Source organism: Epinephelus moara, chromosome 1 (genome assembly GCF_006386435.1).
Source record: "Epinephelus moara isolate mb chromosome 1, YSFRI_EMoa_1.0, whole genome shotgun sequence".
NCBI lineage: Eukaryota > Metazoa > Chordata > Actinopteri > Perciformes > Serranidae > Epinephelus > Epinephelus moara.
Window position 1 is genome coordinate 25061818 of NC_065506.1, and position 15908 is coordinate 25077725.

Below are 15908 nucleotides of genomic sequence, written 5' to 3' on the forward strand. Positions count from 1 at the left end.
AACAAGTTACTGTATTTCTAGGTTGTTGAGTTGGGTTTAGAGTTAAGCGCTGAGAAAGGAAACAGTCCTTTCCAGGGGCATGGGTTTCATTTCATCATTGGACCAGGGGGTTGGGGGTGTCAAACACTTAATTTTCTGCATTTTAGTGATTTTTTTATGCACCAGTTTGTGCCTTCTCTGCGTCAATTTATGGTGTAAATGTCTTTAATTTTGATCCAAAGAAGTCCTCTAACTATTGGGGGTTCTAAATATTGAGGTGGGTGTTTCCCTTGTGTCCCCCCTGCTATCTACGCCTATGGTTCTTTGAATACTTTTCGAGAGAAAATAGAAATTGTGTGGATTAGGCCAGTTAATTAAACAATTACAGTCATAAATCAACATTGAATGATATGAATAATTCCCTTATCTGCCACTAAAACCAGTGTAAATGATAGATTTATATCAAAGTGTTTCAAACTGGGAATTGAGTTGCTGGGTTTGAATATCAAATATTCAAAAACAGTTCCCATGAAACTCCCTACACACGCCTTCAGGGGTATTAGTAGTATAATTAAGATACATAGAGATTGGTGCTTGTGGGTGTGTGCCTGTGTCTTATTTTATGGTTTCTGAGCAAGTCTTACAGCTCATTATCAAGATATCTAACAATCCTCGCAGGACTATTTAGTACAGTTTACTCTAGTATTGGTGAGACATCTCATTTTGAATTACAGAATTTCAGAGCATCTTTTCCGCATATAAAATAAATTATTAATTTGTTACATAACCAATAGAACATTTTGTTCATTTTAGCTGTTTCCTTTGCAGTCTACTCGTATGCATATACTTGTCATAGGCTTGGATGCAGGGATGAAACAGATGTTAGTGTGGTCACTTTATTCCTCCCTCTCTCTTCCCCTTCTTATTTTATCACCATCTTTTTCTCATGGTTTTCCTCTTGGAGGGGAGGGGGCAGAGAAAGGCAAGGTTCTGTTGTCAGATCTGTCAGTCTAGCCAGCCTGGCCCCTCCCACCTCAGTGGAGGCATTACATACTGCTGCTGCTCGTGCTCTTAGCAACGGTGCCTCAGCAACAGAGCCACGGCAACAGAGCTCCACGGCAACAGCGTGCCGTGTCTCCCCAATGGAGCTGCCATTGGGCGGACCAGCGCTCAGGCACTACACCCAGAGCAGACCGAGACCTCACCGACAAAAACTGAACTATCGTCCCAGCAGACCACAGGTACTGTGAAGGAGGATCAGAGAGGTTTTTGTAAAAATGGAGTGTGAGGGAAAGGTGGTGTGTGTGAGGAGAGAAAATGGAAGGGGGGAAGAGAGGAGAGATGTAATAGGGTACAGAGGGGAGAGGCAGGGGGAAGGGAAGGATGGAGGGGGAGTGCTGTAAAAGATGCCTGGTCCCTGCTTGAATAAGGCAGTCCCATTGTACCGGTCACCGGCTGTTTGATGAACCCACACTTGGTATTTTCTGTGTGTAAGAGCATGATGAGTATGTATGAGAGCGAGTGGTAGTTTGGTCTGAATGTCTTCTCTTTCTCTCACTGAAAAAATCTCCTGCTGTTTGTATTTTTTCAGGGAATTATATCAAAATGTGTGTGATCATCTCCATTTTCCACTGAGCTGATCATGTTGTCACAGAGCTATTAGGCTGTAGACATAGAGTCACTCCCTTGGAGCCAGTGGCCAGGGAGACCAAATTCAAGCAATTCCCCTGACAGGATATCATGTATCGGTGACTTCTGCTAAATTTGTGTTCTGCAGTCAACCTCCTGGTTTTTATTGCTACTTGTGTCTACAGATGTTAATATGATCAGGATGATGCAACACTGTATGGTTGCAATTTTGACATCACATTACCTACATTGGCAAAATGAGTTATGTTGCTCTCATTCTGCATGTAAAACCAGTGACGCCCCCCCATTGTACGTTACTGAGCAACTGACTCCCAGGAGGCTGGTTTGTAGCATGACTGGATGAGAGATTCAAACCAAAATACACCTATAGAGGCAGGAGAAACACTAGTGCCAGAATGTGTGGGTTTTTCAGAGGTGAGGGTTATGTAATGTAAAGTTACATATGATACAAGTTGCTCTTCAACATCAGTTTGTTTGATCTTTGGTGTGAAATGTTTTTCTGTGTATGTGTGTGGAAATCAGGAGACAATAATTGAGAGTGACAATGAAGTCCTTGAGCTCATGGGGAGAGTGGATGAAGGAGTTGAAGAGTTCTTTACTAAGAGAGTACTTCCTACTGATACACTGTGAGTATCAACAGCTGCCTAATTAGCCTCTTTATAGTTCCTTGATACTTAGCTAATCTAGTTCCTAATAATACTTTAATAAAAGTAAGCTGGTTGTACACATTATTGGCTTGATATACAGACTATGATCCTTTATGTAGGAAAAAGCAAGATGAGGAATCTATCACAGTGCACGAAGTGGCTCCTGCCAGCTCTGTCCCTTGTCCACCCCCGACGAAAACACTCAGGAGGAAGCTTGGTGACTTCTTTACACTCAAAAAGAGACGAGGTCTGAAATCAGAAACAAGCCACGAGGGGCGACCCAAAAAGGCCTCCATCGCTGATCTCATTCGTCCGCTCAGGGAGGTCGCCAGAGCGGAGAAAGAAAAAGATAAGGACCGAGTCAAGGAGCACGACAAGGAAAATGAAAAGGAGAAAGCGAAAGAACATCCCGGTGCTGTTACTGGAGAGTCAGCTGTTCAGGAGACACCTGGCGCTCCGCTGAGGGGTGAAGCAGTGCCTCCCCGCCGAGCTCTCAGAGAGGGGAAGTCCCAGTCTCTCATTTTGCTGTCAGGATCAGCAGCAGCAGGGACTACCAATGCCCGAAACACTTCAAAGGTGAGTGTTAGTAGAATAAAGTCATATATACAATTATATCAGCAGATAAGTTTTGAAAAGCACTCACTACTTTGCATTGCTTATTTCAGAAACAATTCGAAGGCCAACATAGCTTTGAACAGAAACTCCATCTCATGCTTCAACGTATTGGAGTTTCTAAAGCCCAGCCTGGAGAGACACAGGTGTGTGAATGTGTATGTCTGAATTAATATATGTGTAGTGTGAGCTTGGGTGCTATGTATTTTTTCTTACCGTCACACTTTCCTGACATTTCATTGGGGTATATGGTAATGTTTGTATTTTTTTTTTTTTTTTTTTTAAAGCTGAGCTACTGGTCATAGAAGTCATTGTAGCATGTATGTCATTGTCTAGCCCACAGTGCTATGTTTCAAATATGCTATCAGCCTACTTTGACAAGTCTTGCTGGGTTTAAATACTTACGGTCCACACAAGATAGGAAATAAGCGCCCTTCTTGCTGGAGGAGCTGATGACACCTATTGCCACAGCGGATTCGACACATCAGTGGGCTGAACGGAAAAAAATCATGTGGCTAATAAACTGCTTTTGTAGTCATGTCAAGATAAAGTTATATGTGGCAATACTCCCAAAAAGGGGCAGAGACATTTTTCTTTTTTACTTATTCTGTTATTGTTATCCCTAGTCTGACTCACCAGATGTAGACTGTGGCTATAAGCCTGCTGTTGGGCTGCTGATTTCAGCCACCATTCCCTTCCTGCCGCTATCTGCATCTTACTGTTTCCAAATCCCCTTTGCTACGGTATGCAACAACAACCTCCAAGCTAACAATATATATACTGGAAATGGCACGTTTTGATCAAGCAGCAACCTCCGGCGCTGAAAAATAAAGTCAATATGGAAGTGCTAAAAACTGCAGTTCCTTGAATGGCCACTGGAGGCTGGCTCCAGAAGTGAGTCAATCTCTATTGACACTAATGTTAAAATGCCCATCTTTACTTGCTTAGCTTATTTTCAGTATTCATGACAACTTTACGGTTGGTAAATTTTTATAAAACTCACCTGTTAACATGTTATTAAGGCTTAAAGTTACACATCATTAAGGCCGGGCCACTTTGAGTGAAGGGCTGTTTGCCGATAGTGTCCTCTTCTTCTCAGTCAGATCCACCCCTTGCTCCTTAACATCGCCAGCCTCTCACCCAAATGTGGTCACTTCTGGCTTCAAAAACCAAGATGGTGATGGCAGAGGTGGCAAACTCAAAGCTTCAAAATGGGAGTCCACAAACCAATAGGTGATGTCACAGTTGCTGCATCCATTATTTTTACAGTCCTGTGAATTGTTGTTAAGATCTACAACAAATTTAACAACTCATTAACGCACCTCAGAAAAGCCCAGACTTGATCTTGGAGGACTTCTCTGCCTGCTAGTGATCCATTTTCTGACACGACCACTCGGAGTTGATTAGCCACATCTTTTAACTCTGGTTGCGACAGGCACAAGTGACTGAGTCAAGGTGACTTCACTAATGTAAGGATCCGTTCTACTTCACATGCGCTTCTGTAATATTGTCGTAATAATGTTCTGCTAGAGCCACATACAGCCAGCAAATTGTCAGGGGTTTTAACAGATCCAGTGAGTTCTTCCAGAGCTAAAGTATAGTCATGCTTCACCTAGGGTACTGGTTATTGAATTATCTTTGTCTATAAAGTTCCACCAAAATAAGTTCACCCCTGCCCTTTTATTGCAAGAGCACTGTTGCTGTATCCACCCAGTGCTAAGTGTCGCCTAAGACAATCCTGATTGGTTTTAAGAAACATAAACAAGCCAGAGTGGTTTTTCCCCCATAGCAGAAAAGGAATCTGTGAGTAAAGACCTTTCTCTAGCACTGACACAGTGCTGTGGAGATAGGTGTGGCTATGTGGTACTACCTAATCCCCACCACTTGCAGTCGGCATCTTTCTCACCTCAGCTGCCTGTTCCACCCATAGAGACACTCTGGTGGTGTGTGCTGTGTATTACATCAACTCAATACAGCATCTCCCTATCAGTTTAATAGAAAGAGGAGCGTCTGTATTTTTTATGGCATTGAAAATCATATCTTTGGGATTTCTACATACCTGGGTATACTCTAATACCTTGATACCGCCCAAGCCTGGTATACTGTAGGAGTCTTCAGAAGTGTTTAATTGCCTCTTTCATTCTTGTAGAATCCGGAGGGAGAGATGAAAAAAGCAGAATCTGAAGGTAGGTTCCTTTATCTATTTGATGTGCAATATGATTAAACTCCTCTCTGCTCCAGCTTAGCGTTAATGAAGCAGAATTAATCTTTGAAGTTGAGGGGTTTGTATCAAAGGGAGAGACTTTCTAACATGGATCACTACTCCATTACAAGGATGTAATATCTCTTCAGACTGATAAGGCTGCTCTCATCCATTATAGTGACATAATAGTGAATTAATTCCTCTGGTTAATGATCTTTGTGTCTCAGGTACTATCATTGACAGTAAACCTGAGCCACCGCCTACTTTCACAAAACCTCGAACGATGTCTGCATCATCAGGTAAAACACAAACACTGATTCAATCGCTCATATAGTACGTGTATGATAGTAAAATAATTTGCACATTCATTTTTTTCTATAGACACAAGGCATCAAATCCGCCCAAGTGTGTCAGCACACGAGTCAGCTGGGAAACCCGCTTTGCTTCCAAAGCCCGTTCTCAAGCCAGGTCCACCCCCCACAACATCTGGCCGCAACACACCTGAGAACGAGCTAGCCCAAATACAAGAAGGGGAGACAAACACGCCCACTAAACTGAGTCCAACCGCAGCTCCACCTACTCCTGCACTCACTACAACCACCGCTCCTACTGTACCGACAATCTCAAACTCAGTCCCTGACTCAGCTGATTTTACAAGTACTGTACCTCCCTCTGACACAGATATATGCACTGACTCTGTTAACCCCACTGCAGCAGCTACAACACCCACGAATGTTACAGAGCCCGACAGCAAACCCTCTATCTCTGAAGCTAATGTTACTACCACTGAACCACCCACCTCAACCTTAACATCAAGCACCACTACACCCACAGAGCCCCCCACCTCTGTCTTAGTTACTTCCACTTCCTCTGAGTCCATCACTCCAAGCCTCTCTGTCACATCAAACTCAACAACAATAACTACGCCTTCCATTACCACCTCGGAAACAGTTTCTGCTCCCGGCAATGAAAGCTCTGTTTCCACAACATCAACAAACCTGTCAACTAAATTGACTCTCTCAGAGCCAAATGGTGTTCCCTCAGTCGATGCTGCTCCTGCTGCTGGTGGTGATGCAGCTATTTCTGTCATCACCACCGCTTCTTCACCCTCCACCAGCATATCAGATATGCTGCCAGGCTTGTCTGCTGCCACCACTTCAGTTGCTGAAGCTTGTGATGATTCCACTTCAGTCACCTCCACTAGCTCTGCAACTGTAGTTTCATCAGTCACTCAAACAACATCTCCACCTCCTAACACAAGTGATATTGTTACAACTGCAGTTTCACCTGTTGCCTCCATCACCACTGCCTCCACCCTGATCTCTTCTACCCTCCCTCCCACCATCTCCACCTCTCCCACCACCACTACAAGCCCAACATCCACTGACTGCATGAACTCTATCTCCACTTCAACCATTACTCACCCAGCCACCCCTGGCCCTGCCGATATATCTGTTCCCTCCACCTCCTCCAGTGAAACAAACCCCACAGACACCCCTTCCACCGCCACCAGTTTAAACCGTGCAGATACCACGTCCACTGCCAGTTCAGCTACCACAGCTGCAATTTGCTCGCCACTCATGACTGACTCAGACCCACCTTACACTAACAACGTCAGCACTACCCTCACATCAACTATTGATAACTCAAGTGCTACTTCTCACCATTTGACCAGTCCGGCCCCCTCTAATGATAGTTCAGGCCAAGATAATGATGTGCAGGCATCTCCTGAAGAAAGACCCAGTGTAGAGCCTACAGAAAGGGGCACTGGTAAGTCATGAGATCTGTGAGTATATAACGTATGCTTGTATGTAATTATCTACTTTAACATGTACATAGATGTATGCTGAATGCCGTGTTTTGTGGATTTCCCCTCTCAACAGCAGATGACGAGCTTGAGATGGTTCATAAGAGCAAGCAAATTGAGGTGGATGAGAGCAAGAAAGTCGTCGACGGTGGGAAGGAGAGTGAGAGTGAAAATGAGAAACCGGCTCTCACTTCTAACAGCGAAGTGATAATGACAGAAGTGAAACCCGAAGAAGACACAATGAAAGCAGAGGTGGGAATGCCTGAACCTGCATCAGGGAAAGATGGTGATCTGCATAGCAACAAGGAGATGACAGAGGGTCAAAAACAAGAAGAAACAAAGTCAAAGGGTGAGAAGTAATTCAAAAATAGATAAATGTCTAAAACACGGGACCAACTACTGTGACGGGGGCAGGAGAGACCACAGTAAAGGGTAAAAGGGGGGGGAGACGATCCATGGCACTTCCTACAGGGACCACCACATTACAGCAGCACACCACAAAGGGTGGGCCACTGGACCAAAGAACTGAGATCCCCTTGGTGTGATGTAATCAACAAATCCAGCAGTGTCTTTGTCCTTTTTTAACTTATGTTTGAATTTTTGCATTGCACGTATGATTATGTACCATAAGACAACTACTGTGGTAAAATACACCATGTTTACAATAGATGGATAAGAGACATAGTTATGACTATTAAATGGAATATTGAATTGACTGAGTCACTCTCTGTGCTTTTTTAATGTGTGATACATTATTTCTAACAATAATTCACGTTATCTGACAAGAAAACTTTAAGTCAAGGTGCACTTGCTTTTTCTGGAGCCCATGGTCTTCCTCAGTTGCCATGGAGATAGCTCAGTTGTTGTCAAAGGTGGTTATATCATTGTCCCTGATCAAAGTTCATCTGCTGAGGAGGACTATGAAATGCTGTTAAAAGCTCTGGAAAAAGCTAGTAAGCAAGCCTTGAGTTAAGGCTTTTAGCCAAACTACTGTCTCAAAGGTCAGTAGTTCAGTTTTATCCTGAAATTAATGTTTGTTTGAAGCTTTCTGGGGTTAAAATGCCTCTCAGCTAAAATAACCTAGATCTACTACATTTGCACCCTGGCACTGAGAATAGCTGATGTCATTACTCCACATGGAAAAGCTGACATGGGTTCATGAGTGGAAAGGAAGTTACTGTATTCCTGGGTTAAGTTGGGTTTAGAGTTACCCGCTCAGAGAGGAAACAGACCTTTAAGTACTTTTTGAGAGAAAAGAAATATGATCGTCATAGAGAAACTGTGTGGATCTGGCCAGTTAATCAAACTATTACAGTAATAAATCAACGTTGAATGATATAAATAATGTTGTATTAGGGAATTAAAATCTGATTTATAACTTGATATTGGTAGACTAAAAGTATTTCAAACCTGTCATAAAATAATTTAAAATCACAGGCCATACAGTTGGGAAAGTATAACCCTGGGTGCTAAATGGTATTTCTTCATTTTATTTCTGTTCTTGTAATACAAATGTAAGGTAATTTTCAAATTGGTGCATATGACAAGGTCATATTTTGTTTTACATTACAGCACTGCAGTTTTATCAAAGACACATAAGAGATGTTACATATTAGGCCGTATTACCTCTCGTTATGAAAGCCTTTAGTGCTCCATCACCCTCCCAGGGTTAGATTGCACAGCAGAATAAAATTCAAATGCTGAAATTGGGGTAATTAAAGACAATTAACATTTTCACAACTTGAGTACAGTGGCATTTTAATCAGGCCAAAATGTTCTTTACTTTATAATTTGCAGTTCAAATCAACAACTTAGATACTAATAAGGAGTTACTGTGTATTCCTGTGACAAAGGCTGTAGTACAGAATGTAATGAAGGGGATCATCCTGTCACACAACAGCTGGGGGAGTAAAAGAGAGTATCCTGGGCTTCATTCACAAAGTGTTTCTTGAATTTGATTTAATTTAATCAGAGAAAAAAGTGGAAACCATAAAAATGCACTAGCTGATGTTCATCATCCAGACCAGCAGGTGTCGCTGTCGGAGATATCGCCCAGGAAAACGCACGTCACCCGGAAGAGAAGGCCGAGGGAAACGTCGGGAGCGAAATTGTTGTGGACTGTCTGCAGAAGTGTTGAGCTTTATTCTGCTATTGAGATAATCCAGCTACTTACAAACCAACTACCACCCCAGGTACATTTGCAGGAGGGTTTAGCCTCGTCGTGCTCACCTTAGAGATGTCGGTCGTGCCTCCCAGTCGCTCGGCCGCCGGCTGGCCGCGCGGTGGTGCCGTTCAGTTTGGGAACAAATACATCAGCGGGCCTGCGAAACCGCTCACACTGGAGAGGACCATCAACCTGTGAGTTCATGTGCAGCACAAATAATACTTCAACTATCAAAATGTGCCCGATAGTTACCGGACACCGACGACTGATAATTAAACCAATGTAACTAGCTCAATTAGCTAACTGTGCAACAATAACTGGGCGCCACACTACAGACAGGAGATACTGGTAACACAATAATGTGTTTCACACAATACATCAGTGCCCATGATGTGGACATACTCTAGACTTAAATGTGGTTACTCCCCAAAATATTAGTCTAAAGTATTACACGGAAATATGAGGTAAAAAAAAAAACCCATAAGAGGTGATTATATAATGGTCAAGCATGTAGTTAGACGCTTTCATTGTTAGTTTCATTCAGGGGTCACTTTGTTTGAGAAAATTATCATTTCATTTTTAATTAGGGCTGCAACTAACAAATAAAAATGCTAGAGCTGAAATAATTGTTGATTAATCAAATAGTCGATTGACAGAAAAGTAATTGAAGACCTTTTGGTTAGGGATTAATCGTTTAAAGTATTTTTTTAATTAAATATGCAAAAAATAAGTAAGTAAATAAAATAAACACAGGTTTTAGGTTTTCAAGTGAAAATATCTGCTGTTTTGTTTTTCTAGAATTTTAAGATTAATTTTTTTTGGCTTCATTCGGCAAAAGAAGCCATTTAAATATGCCAAATTTGGCTTTAGGAATTTGTGATACACATTTTAAAAAAAAAATTACATTACATTTAATGTACCCAAGGAGTAATAGAGAAAATAATCATCAGATTAATTGTCAGTCTTTTTTTTAAATTAATTTATTTATTTAATTTTATTTATTTGCATATTTGATTCATAAAAAACATAAATATTTCCACATTAGAAGCTGGATCCAAAACTATGGATCAGATTTTAACAAATTGTCACTGATGTTGCTGATCACGGCCACAATGCAGCATGTAAAATCATAAAAGGTTTAATTTAAGACTTAATTATATTAACTATGGCAAAATACTGAATTAAATGTAGTCTCTTATTTAGAGCTAAAAAACAATTAGTTGTATAGAAAATTGATCTGTAATAATTTAGATAAATCATACATTAAAATCCATCATAGAGCCAAGTATTTGAGTTTTTCTGCCTTTGAAATTTGAGCGTTTGCTTGTTTTATATAATTAGAAATGAATCATCACTGGTTTTTGGACTGTTGGACTTATAAAAGAAGCCATTTAAAGACTCTTGGGCGCTGGGAAATCCACTATTTCCTGACAAAATTGTATTATTACAGTGTTTATCACATCACATATTTACTTTATATAGCGTAAAGGTACAAATCACAGTGTAATGATCTCTGGTGATGCTTAATCACTGTTCGTGTGTGTTTTTGTTTTTCAGATACCCTCTAACCAACTACACATTCGGCACCAAGGAGCCTCTGTATGAGAAGGACAGCTCAGTGGCTGCTCGGTTCCAACGGATGCGGGAAGAGTTTGATAAAATGGGAATGCGGAGGACGGTGGAGGGTGTTCTCATCGTCCATGAACACAGGCTGCCTCACGTCTTACTGCTGCAGCTGGGCACCACTTTCTTCAAACTGTGAGTAGCTGACATTCAGAGGCTCCTGTATGAAGCAGCAGAAGTCATTTTTTTACCAAACAGTCGTCTGATGGTGTGCGTCTGTCCTGCAGGCCCGGGGGAGAGCTGAGTCCTGGAGAAGATGAAGTGGAGGGTCTGAAACGCCTGATGACTGAGGTAGCTACAGTACATCACAGCACAGTCTGAGCTTCATGTTGCTGTGATGATTGTGGAGATGACGTATGTTAACTATTGTTTTGATGTTAGATCCTCGGACGGCAAGACGGCGTGAAGCAGGACTGGGTGATTGATGACTGTATCGGCAACTGGTGGCGCCCCAACTTTGAGCCTCCGCAGGTTAATACACCCCTATGACAATGATGAGTTTTGAGGATTGAATTAACTGAAGGAACACTTAAAATAGATATTGTTATTTCAGATATTTTTAATTCAAAGCAGAGCAGCAGTATTGAAATGTTTTAGCAGCATATGGTCAGCATCTGTTGTCCCTACATGTGCAAGTCACTTTGTCCACAAACTCCTGTATAGTTCATTTTCTTCACTTTCTTTAGGTTTTAATGTCCAAAATACATAGCTTTTTAAGAATACTCAGTAATTGAGGACTGGTTGTAATCATACTTATTTTGTATTTCATGCTAACCCAACATTAACGTGGGTTTTAAATTCTCAAAGAGAGTAAAAAAAATGTGTCTGTTGTGTCAGACAAGCAGTGAGTGATTTCATTTCATGCCCACATGCTCCTCTCGGTGTAGAGTTACTGCACAGTAGAAATAAGTGCGGCACATCAGTTACTGACTTACAACGTACTGCAGATGGCTGCCATTTCCTGCCTCATAAATCCAGAATGAAACATGACAATGCACTCTGAATCCCAGGCTGAAGTCTCTGTGGTCAATCAGTGATGATGTAGTTTGTATCTCTGCGTACTAATGTGAACTGATCTGAAATTGTTTGTCTCGCAGTATCCGTATATTCCAGCTCACATCACCAAACCTAAGGAGCATAAGAAGCTATTCCTGGTTCAATTGCAGGAGAAAGGTCAGTATATCACAATGTAACTTGTGAAATGATTGTATTTTGCCAATGCAGTTTAGTAGAGAATAAATGGTAGACGGATGTATAACTAAAAGAAGGGAAGACACATGAAAACAAGCGCCATAATTGTGATTCATGTTTCTACAGCGCTGTTTGCCGTCCCCAAGAACTATAAACTGGTGGCAGCACCGTTGTTTGAACTATATGACAACGCTCCTGGATATGGACCAATCATTTCCAGTCTACCGCAGCTATTGAGCAGGTATTCATTATGTCATATGTAAACAGCCTAAATTGACCTGAAATGCTGTATCGTTCTGTTGATTGTCACTGTGGTGTAATTAAAAACTGAAGGGCTGGAATCAAATATCAAATGAATTGTCTGTCTCAAGAATAAGTTATGTTCAAATTACTCACAAAACCTGTAACTTTTCTAATTTATTAAATTAGTATGTTTTGTTCATGATTGGATAATTATCAATAAATAAAAATTGTATCAACACCAGTCAATACACCGAGAGCACAATGAGTATAAAGACTACTGAAGAGTCTCTACAGATAGTATCCATCCCTCTGAAATGTCTGACGACAGCACTGAAGACTGCACCACAGCTTCTTCTTTATACAGGCTGGGAAGCAAAATGAGATGTGAACACACAGTTTTTGCAGGTTAAGACTGTACTTACAAAAATAAAATATCTGAGTTGAAGTTGTACAGCCCTTTGATGCACAGATTCAGGTGTGCAGAGATTTTTTTGTTTGATTGTTTTTTTGTTTGTTTTTTTAGTCTTTTGACTTTAGCTTTTCTCAAGATGGGTTTTATTGCAAAGACATGCATTATTATGGCAAGAAAATTATCTAATTGTGCTGAGGTAATCCCTCAGAGCAGGAAATGACACCAGCGGACTCCTTAAACACACAGGGTTTTACCCAGGTTGACATGGTTTTGCAGGACCTAGCAGTGCACGCTTCAGCGAGCTCCGTGAGCTGCAGGAAGACATTTGCCCAGAGGGCTTTCTTCCGGTGAGAGATTTCTCAGGAGAAAAGTTGTGGTTGGGGTTAAAATGAATGGCCCACTAGGCAAACTTCCTCCGTGTGTCCTCTGTTATTGTCTCAGCCTCGCTCAGCCTTTGCTCTAAGTGCACATTCATGAGTTTTCCACAATGGACTCTGAGTTTAGTAAGTTTTGTGCAAATAATGAGCCCCTCTGGGCATCTGTTGATGCAAGACACAACACTGATATCAGAATACAGGCTCCCCCCATCTGAGTAATTTTTCGTTGGGCATAATTTAGTTAATCTAAATGTCAGTATATTTTAGCACAATTTAGTTGTACATATTTTCCAGTATAACATTATCATGGTCAATTTGAAAATTCATCAGCAGTCAGGTAGAGGTCAATTAAAAATCTGCAGGGAAGTCTAGTCACGTTTGCAGCTGTACCAGCAGAACCAGAGCGAAATAAGTGTATCTTCATAAATCTACGATTACAAGAAGGGTATAGTTCCCTCAGGGTCTTCTGAGGGTTTAATGTCGGGATTAAGGTAAAGATTAGATCAATAAACAGCTCTTTAGGTTACGGTTATGCAAGTTTGCCCAGCAAGTTGCATTGAAGACCCAGTGTGAGCTGACGAGAACGTGCATCAGGCACACAAGACTCTGTGACGCAGAATGTAAGGCACCGCCTCCTGATAAAACCCCGTGTTTTTAGGGAGTCCCACTCCTGCATGTAGTCTGAAATTTAAGGGTGCCCTGTGGAGCTTTCTTGTGTGTATATGTAACCGTTATTCACCACAACTCATTGTGTGTATCTGTAAAAAATAAATGTGTTAAATGCATTTAATTCTTCATAAAGCATTTGCAAAGCTGGTTTCTTCTTTGAGTATTTTAAATTTCATATTGTCTACATCCATGGTTACTTGCTAACAATGTTCTTGCCTGCCTTTGGTGGCACATTGTTACGACCCACTCATAGAAAAACAGCACTAAAACTCCACAGGTTTCCTTTAACAGAGAAGAGACATTTAAAACATTTAAATGGAAAGGAAAAAAAAATGCATTGCAGTTATTGAGAAAATCATCTCCTAACACAACAATAACTTATTTAATAATTATCTTTTTTAGGTTCAACTTCATTTACAACTAACTTGAGTGAGCAGAAGTACGTCTGGCTGTCTCTGTGAGTGCAGTCCTGTGTGAGTGAAGATGAGAGACAATATGGAGAAAAAAATACTTCTCACCTTTGGCTCAGCTTTCACAAAAGAAAAGCTTGTCATGTCAGGTATATTGACAGTTCACAGGGGTGTTTGTACTATTACAAGATAATGAAAATGTCATGTGTCTGTTTTTTTTTTTATCTTGAGAAACTCTGGTTTTGTAGTAAGCAAGTCTGTATTCCAGTGTATTAAGAGTCTGATTTTATGTCCTCTCAGAGGAGGCCAATGTTTGATTAAACAAACTACATCATTGCGTTTCCTGTTGTTTTAACCTGTAACAATGCTGTGTATTTTCTTTTTCTTTTTAATAAAGCGGTCCTTTGAGTATGTTTTTATAAAGTACAAAGAGCAAGTGAGTGGCTGACTGACACCTTATAAGTTTCAAAGTAAATACAAAGCTCTAATTTTTCTTCAGTTTATCCCAAAATTCAAAACGGAGATGAAGGCACTGGTACATTTTTGAACACAAGAGAAACTAATGAACTAAAGAACACATCACTCTCCATGTGAATCATGGTGTTCTGTACTATTGCTCTGTGCGTAGACAATATCAGAAATATTTCTGATGGAAAAACAAATGCTGATGTTTTATTAGACCTGCCTCACAGATCTTAAGTGTGCACAGCCTTCAAGTGTTGGACAGAAGAATTGATCCAGTGGTTAACTGACTGACTTTGCCTTGAAGTTTACCTCACATGCAGCTGAGTGCTGCCACAATAAACTCCGCCAGCCACTGGGGTTAAAGTTAGATACATGCTGTGTTGCAATCACATACTAAGTACTGACTCTAAGATGGTTTAAGTACATTCACACTGGAAGAAGGACAAAATAATACTGGCAGTGTGTTGTGTAGATGGACACTGTGGTCTTGCTGCAACACAGAATTTATATTTTGTAATAATAATAGAATTGACTGTCTGCCCATATTTGAATGCAGCCTGCATGATTTAATATCCATTAATTCTCTAAACTGCTTAACCTGTTCAGGGTTGCAGGGGTCATCCCAGCACACACTGCAACATTATTATATGCTATATATTGTTAAAGTCAAATCTGATAAAAACAAATTATCATAACCATGCCTTTATAGAACATTAGACCACATACTGGGCTTGTTAAAATGCACATGCCTGTAGGAGGGCTATTCACACTGCAGTACAGACCTGAGTGGACTGATTGTCTAAAGCAAGGTGAAATAACTGATACTGAACTCAACATAACATTAAACATATAGTTAAATGATACTGTGGTGCAAGTATATCATACATCCATGAGCTTTAAGTCTGAATTTCATTCTTCAATGCTACCAAACAAGATTGCACTCAATTTGTACCATTGGCACATTTGAAGTTGACAAAAATAATTTATTTTTGATTTATTCAACACCATATTCTCCAAAATTAACATTTTATAAGATAAAAGAGAACTTCTTGTGCCAGAGATTACTCAAAAATTACATAAGAACAGAAACAGCTGAGTAACAAAACAAACATAAGTACATAATAGGAGAATTGGAATCAGAAATGTTTTATTGCCAAGTAACTTTGTATTTACAAGGAATTTGACTTGGTGATTTGGTGCATAACAATAAACAGGGCACAAAATAAAAATACAGTACAGTACTGCAGTACAGTACAAAATATATATACAAGAGGGATTGATATTAATGATGGTAGAATGTCCATTTAACATAATGTCATAGTGTGTCAGGACAAGAGTCAACAACAGTAAGATACATATAGTAAAATAAACCAACTCAAATAGAATAGAAAAGTAAATATTGGCACTGATATTGAAAGTTACTGTTGCTGTTGTAAAAGGTGCAAACATCTAAGGA

General features: G+C 40.5%; 2 protein-coding genes across 3 annotated transcripts; both read left to right on the forward strand.

The window, feature by feature from the left end:
* Nucleotides 1-1058: 1058 nt before the first annotated feature.
* LOC126391069 (mucin-5AC-like) lies at nt 1059-7607 on the forward strand. 2 transcript variants are annotated; one of them, XM_050045665.1, is made up of 8 exons: nt 1059-1220; nt 2152-2255; nt 2396-2852; nt 2942-3034; nt 5038-5074; nt 5319-5390; nt 5473-6861; nt 6975-7607. In XM_050045665.1, exons 1-8 carry the CDS (start codon nt 1122-1124, stop codon nt 7256-7258), a joined length of 2535 nt encoding a protein of 844 aa, XP_049901622.1. In that variant the 5' UTR covers nt 1059-1121; the 3' UTR covers nt 7259-7607. The 2 variants fall into 2 exon arrangements, with proteins under 2 accessions (XP_049901622.1, XP_049901623.1); XM_050045666.1 differs by lacking the exon at nt 1059-1220 and adding an exon at nt 1400-1456.
* A 1351-nt stretch (nt 7608-8958) lies between these two features.
* nudt21 (nudix hydrolase 21) lies at nt 8959-14417 on the forward strand. Its single transcript, XM_050047997.1, has 7 exons — nt 8959-9256; nt 10620-10820; nt 10913-10976; nt 11067-11156; nt 11783-11858; nt 12003-12117; nt 13980-14417. The coding sequence occupies exons 1-7, from the start codon at nt 9135-9137 to the stop codon at nt 13999-14001; spliced, it is 690 nt and encodes a 229-aa protein (XP_049903954.1). The 5' UTR covers nt 8959-9134; the 3' UTR covers nt 14002-14417.
* The last annotated feature ends 1491 nt before the right edge of the window (nt 14418-15908 follow it).

Excerpts from the sequence above, each read along its gene's own strand:
- nudt21 (XM_050047997.1), top strand. The coding sequence starts at position 9,135 with ATGTCGGTCGTGCCTCCCAGTCGCTCGGCCGCCGGCTGGCCGCGCGGT. Across the intron at positions 9,257-10,619 it reads CTGGAGAGGACCATCAACCT|ATACCCTCTAACCAACTACA; the intron begins GTGAGTTCATGT and ends TTTGTTTTTCAG. Across the intron at positions 12,118-13,979 it reads CTACCGCAGCTATTGAGCAG|GTTCAACTTCATTTACAACT; the intron begins GTATTCATTATG and ends TATCTTTTTTAG.
- LOC126391069 (XM_050045665.1), top strand. The coding sequence starts at position 1,122 with ATGGAGCTGCCATTGGGCGGACCAGCGCTCAGGCACTACACCCAGAGC. Across the intron at positions 1,221-2,151 it reads ATCGTCCCAGCAGACCACAG|GAGACAATAATTGAGAGTGA; the intron begins GTACTGTGAAGG and ends TGTGGAAATCAG. Across the intron at positions 2,853-2,941 it reads ATGCCCGAAACACTTCAAAG|AAACAATTCGAAGGCCAACA; the intron begins GTGAGTGTTAGT and ends TGCTTATTTCAG.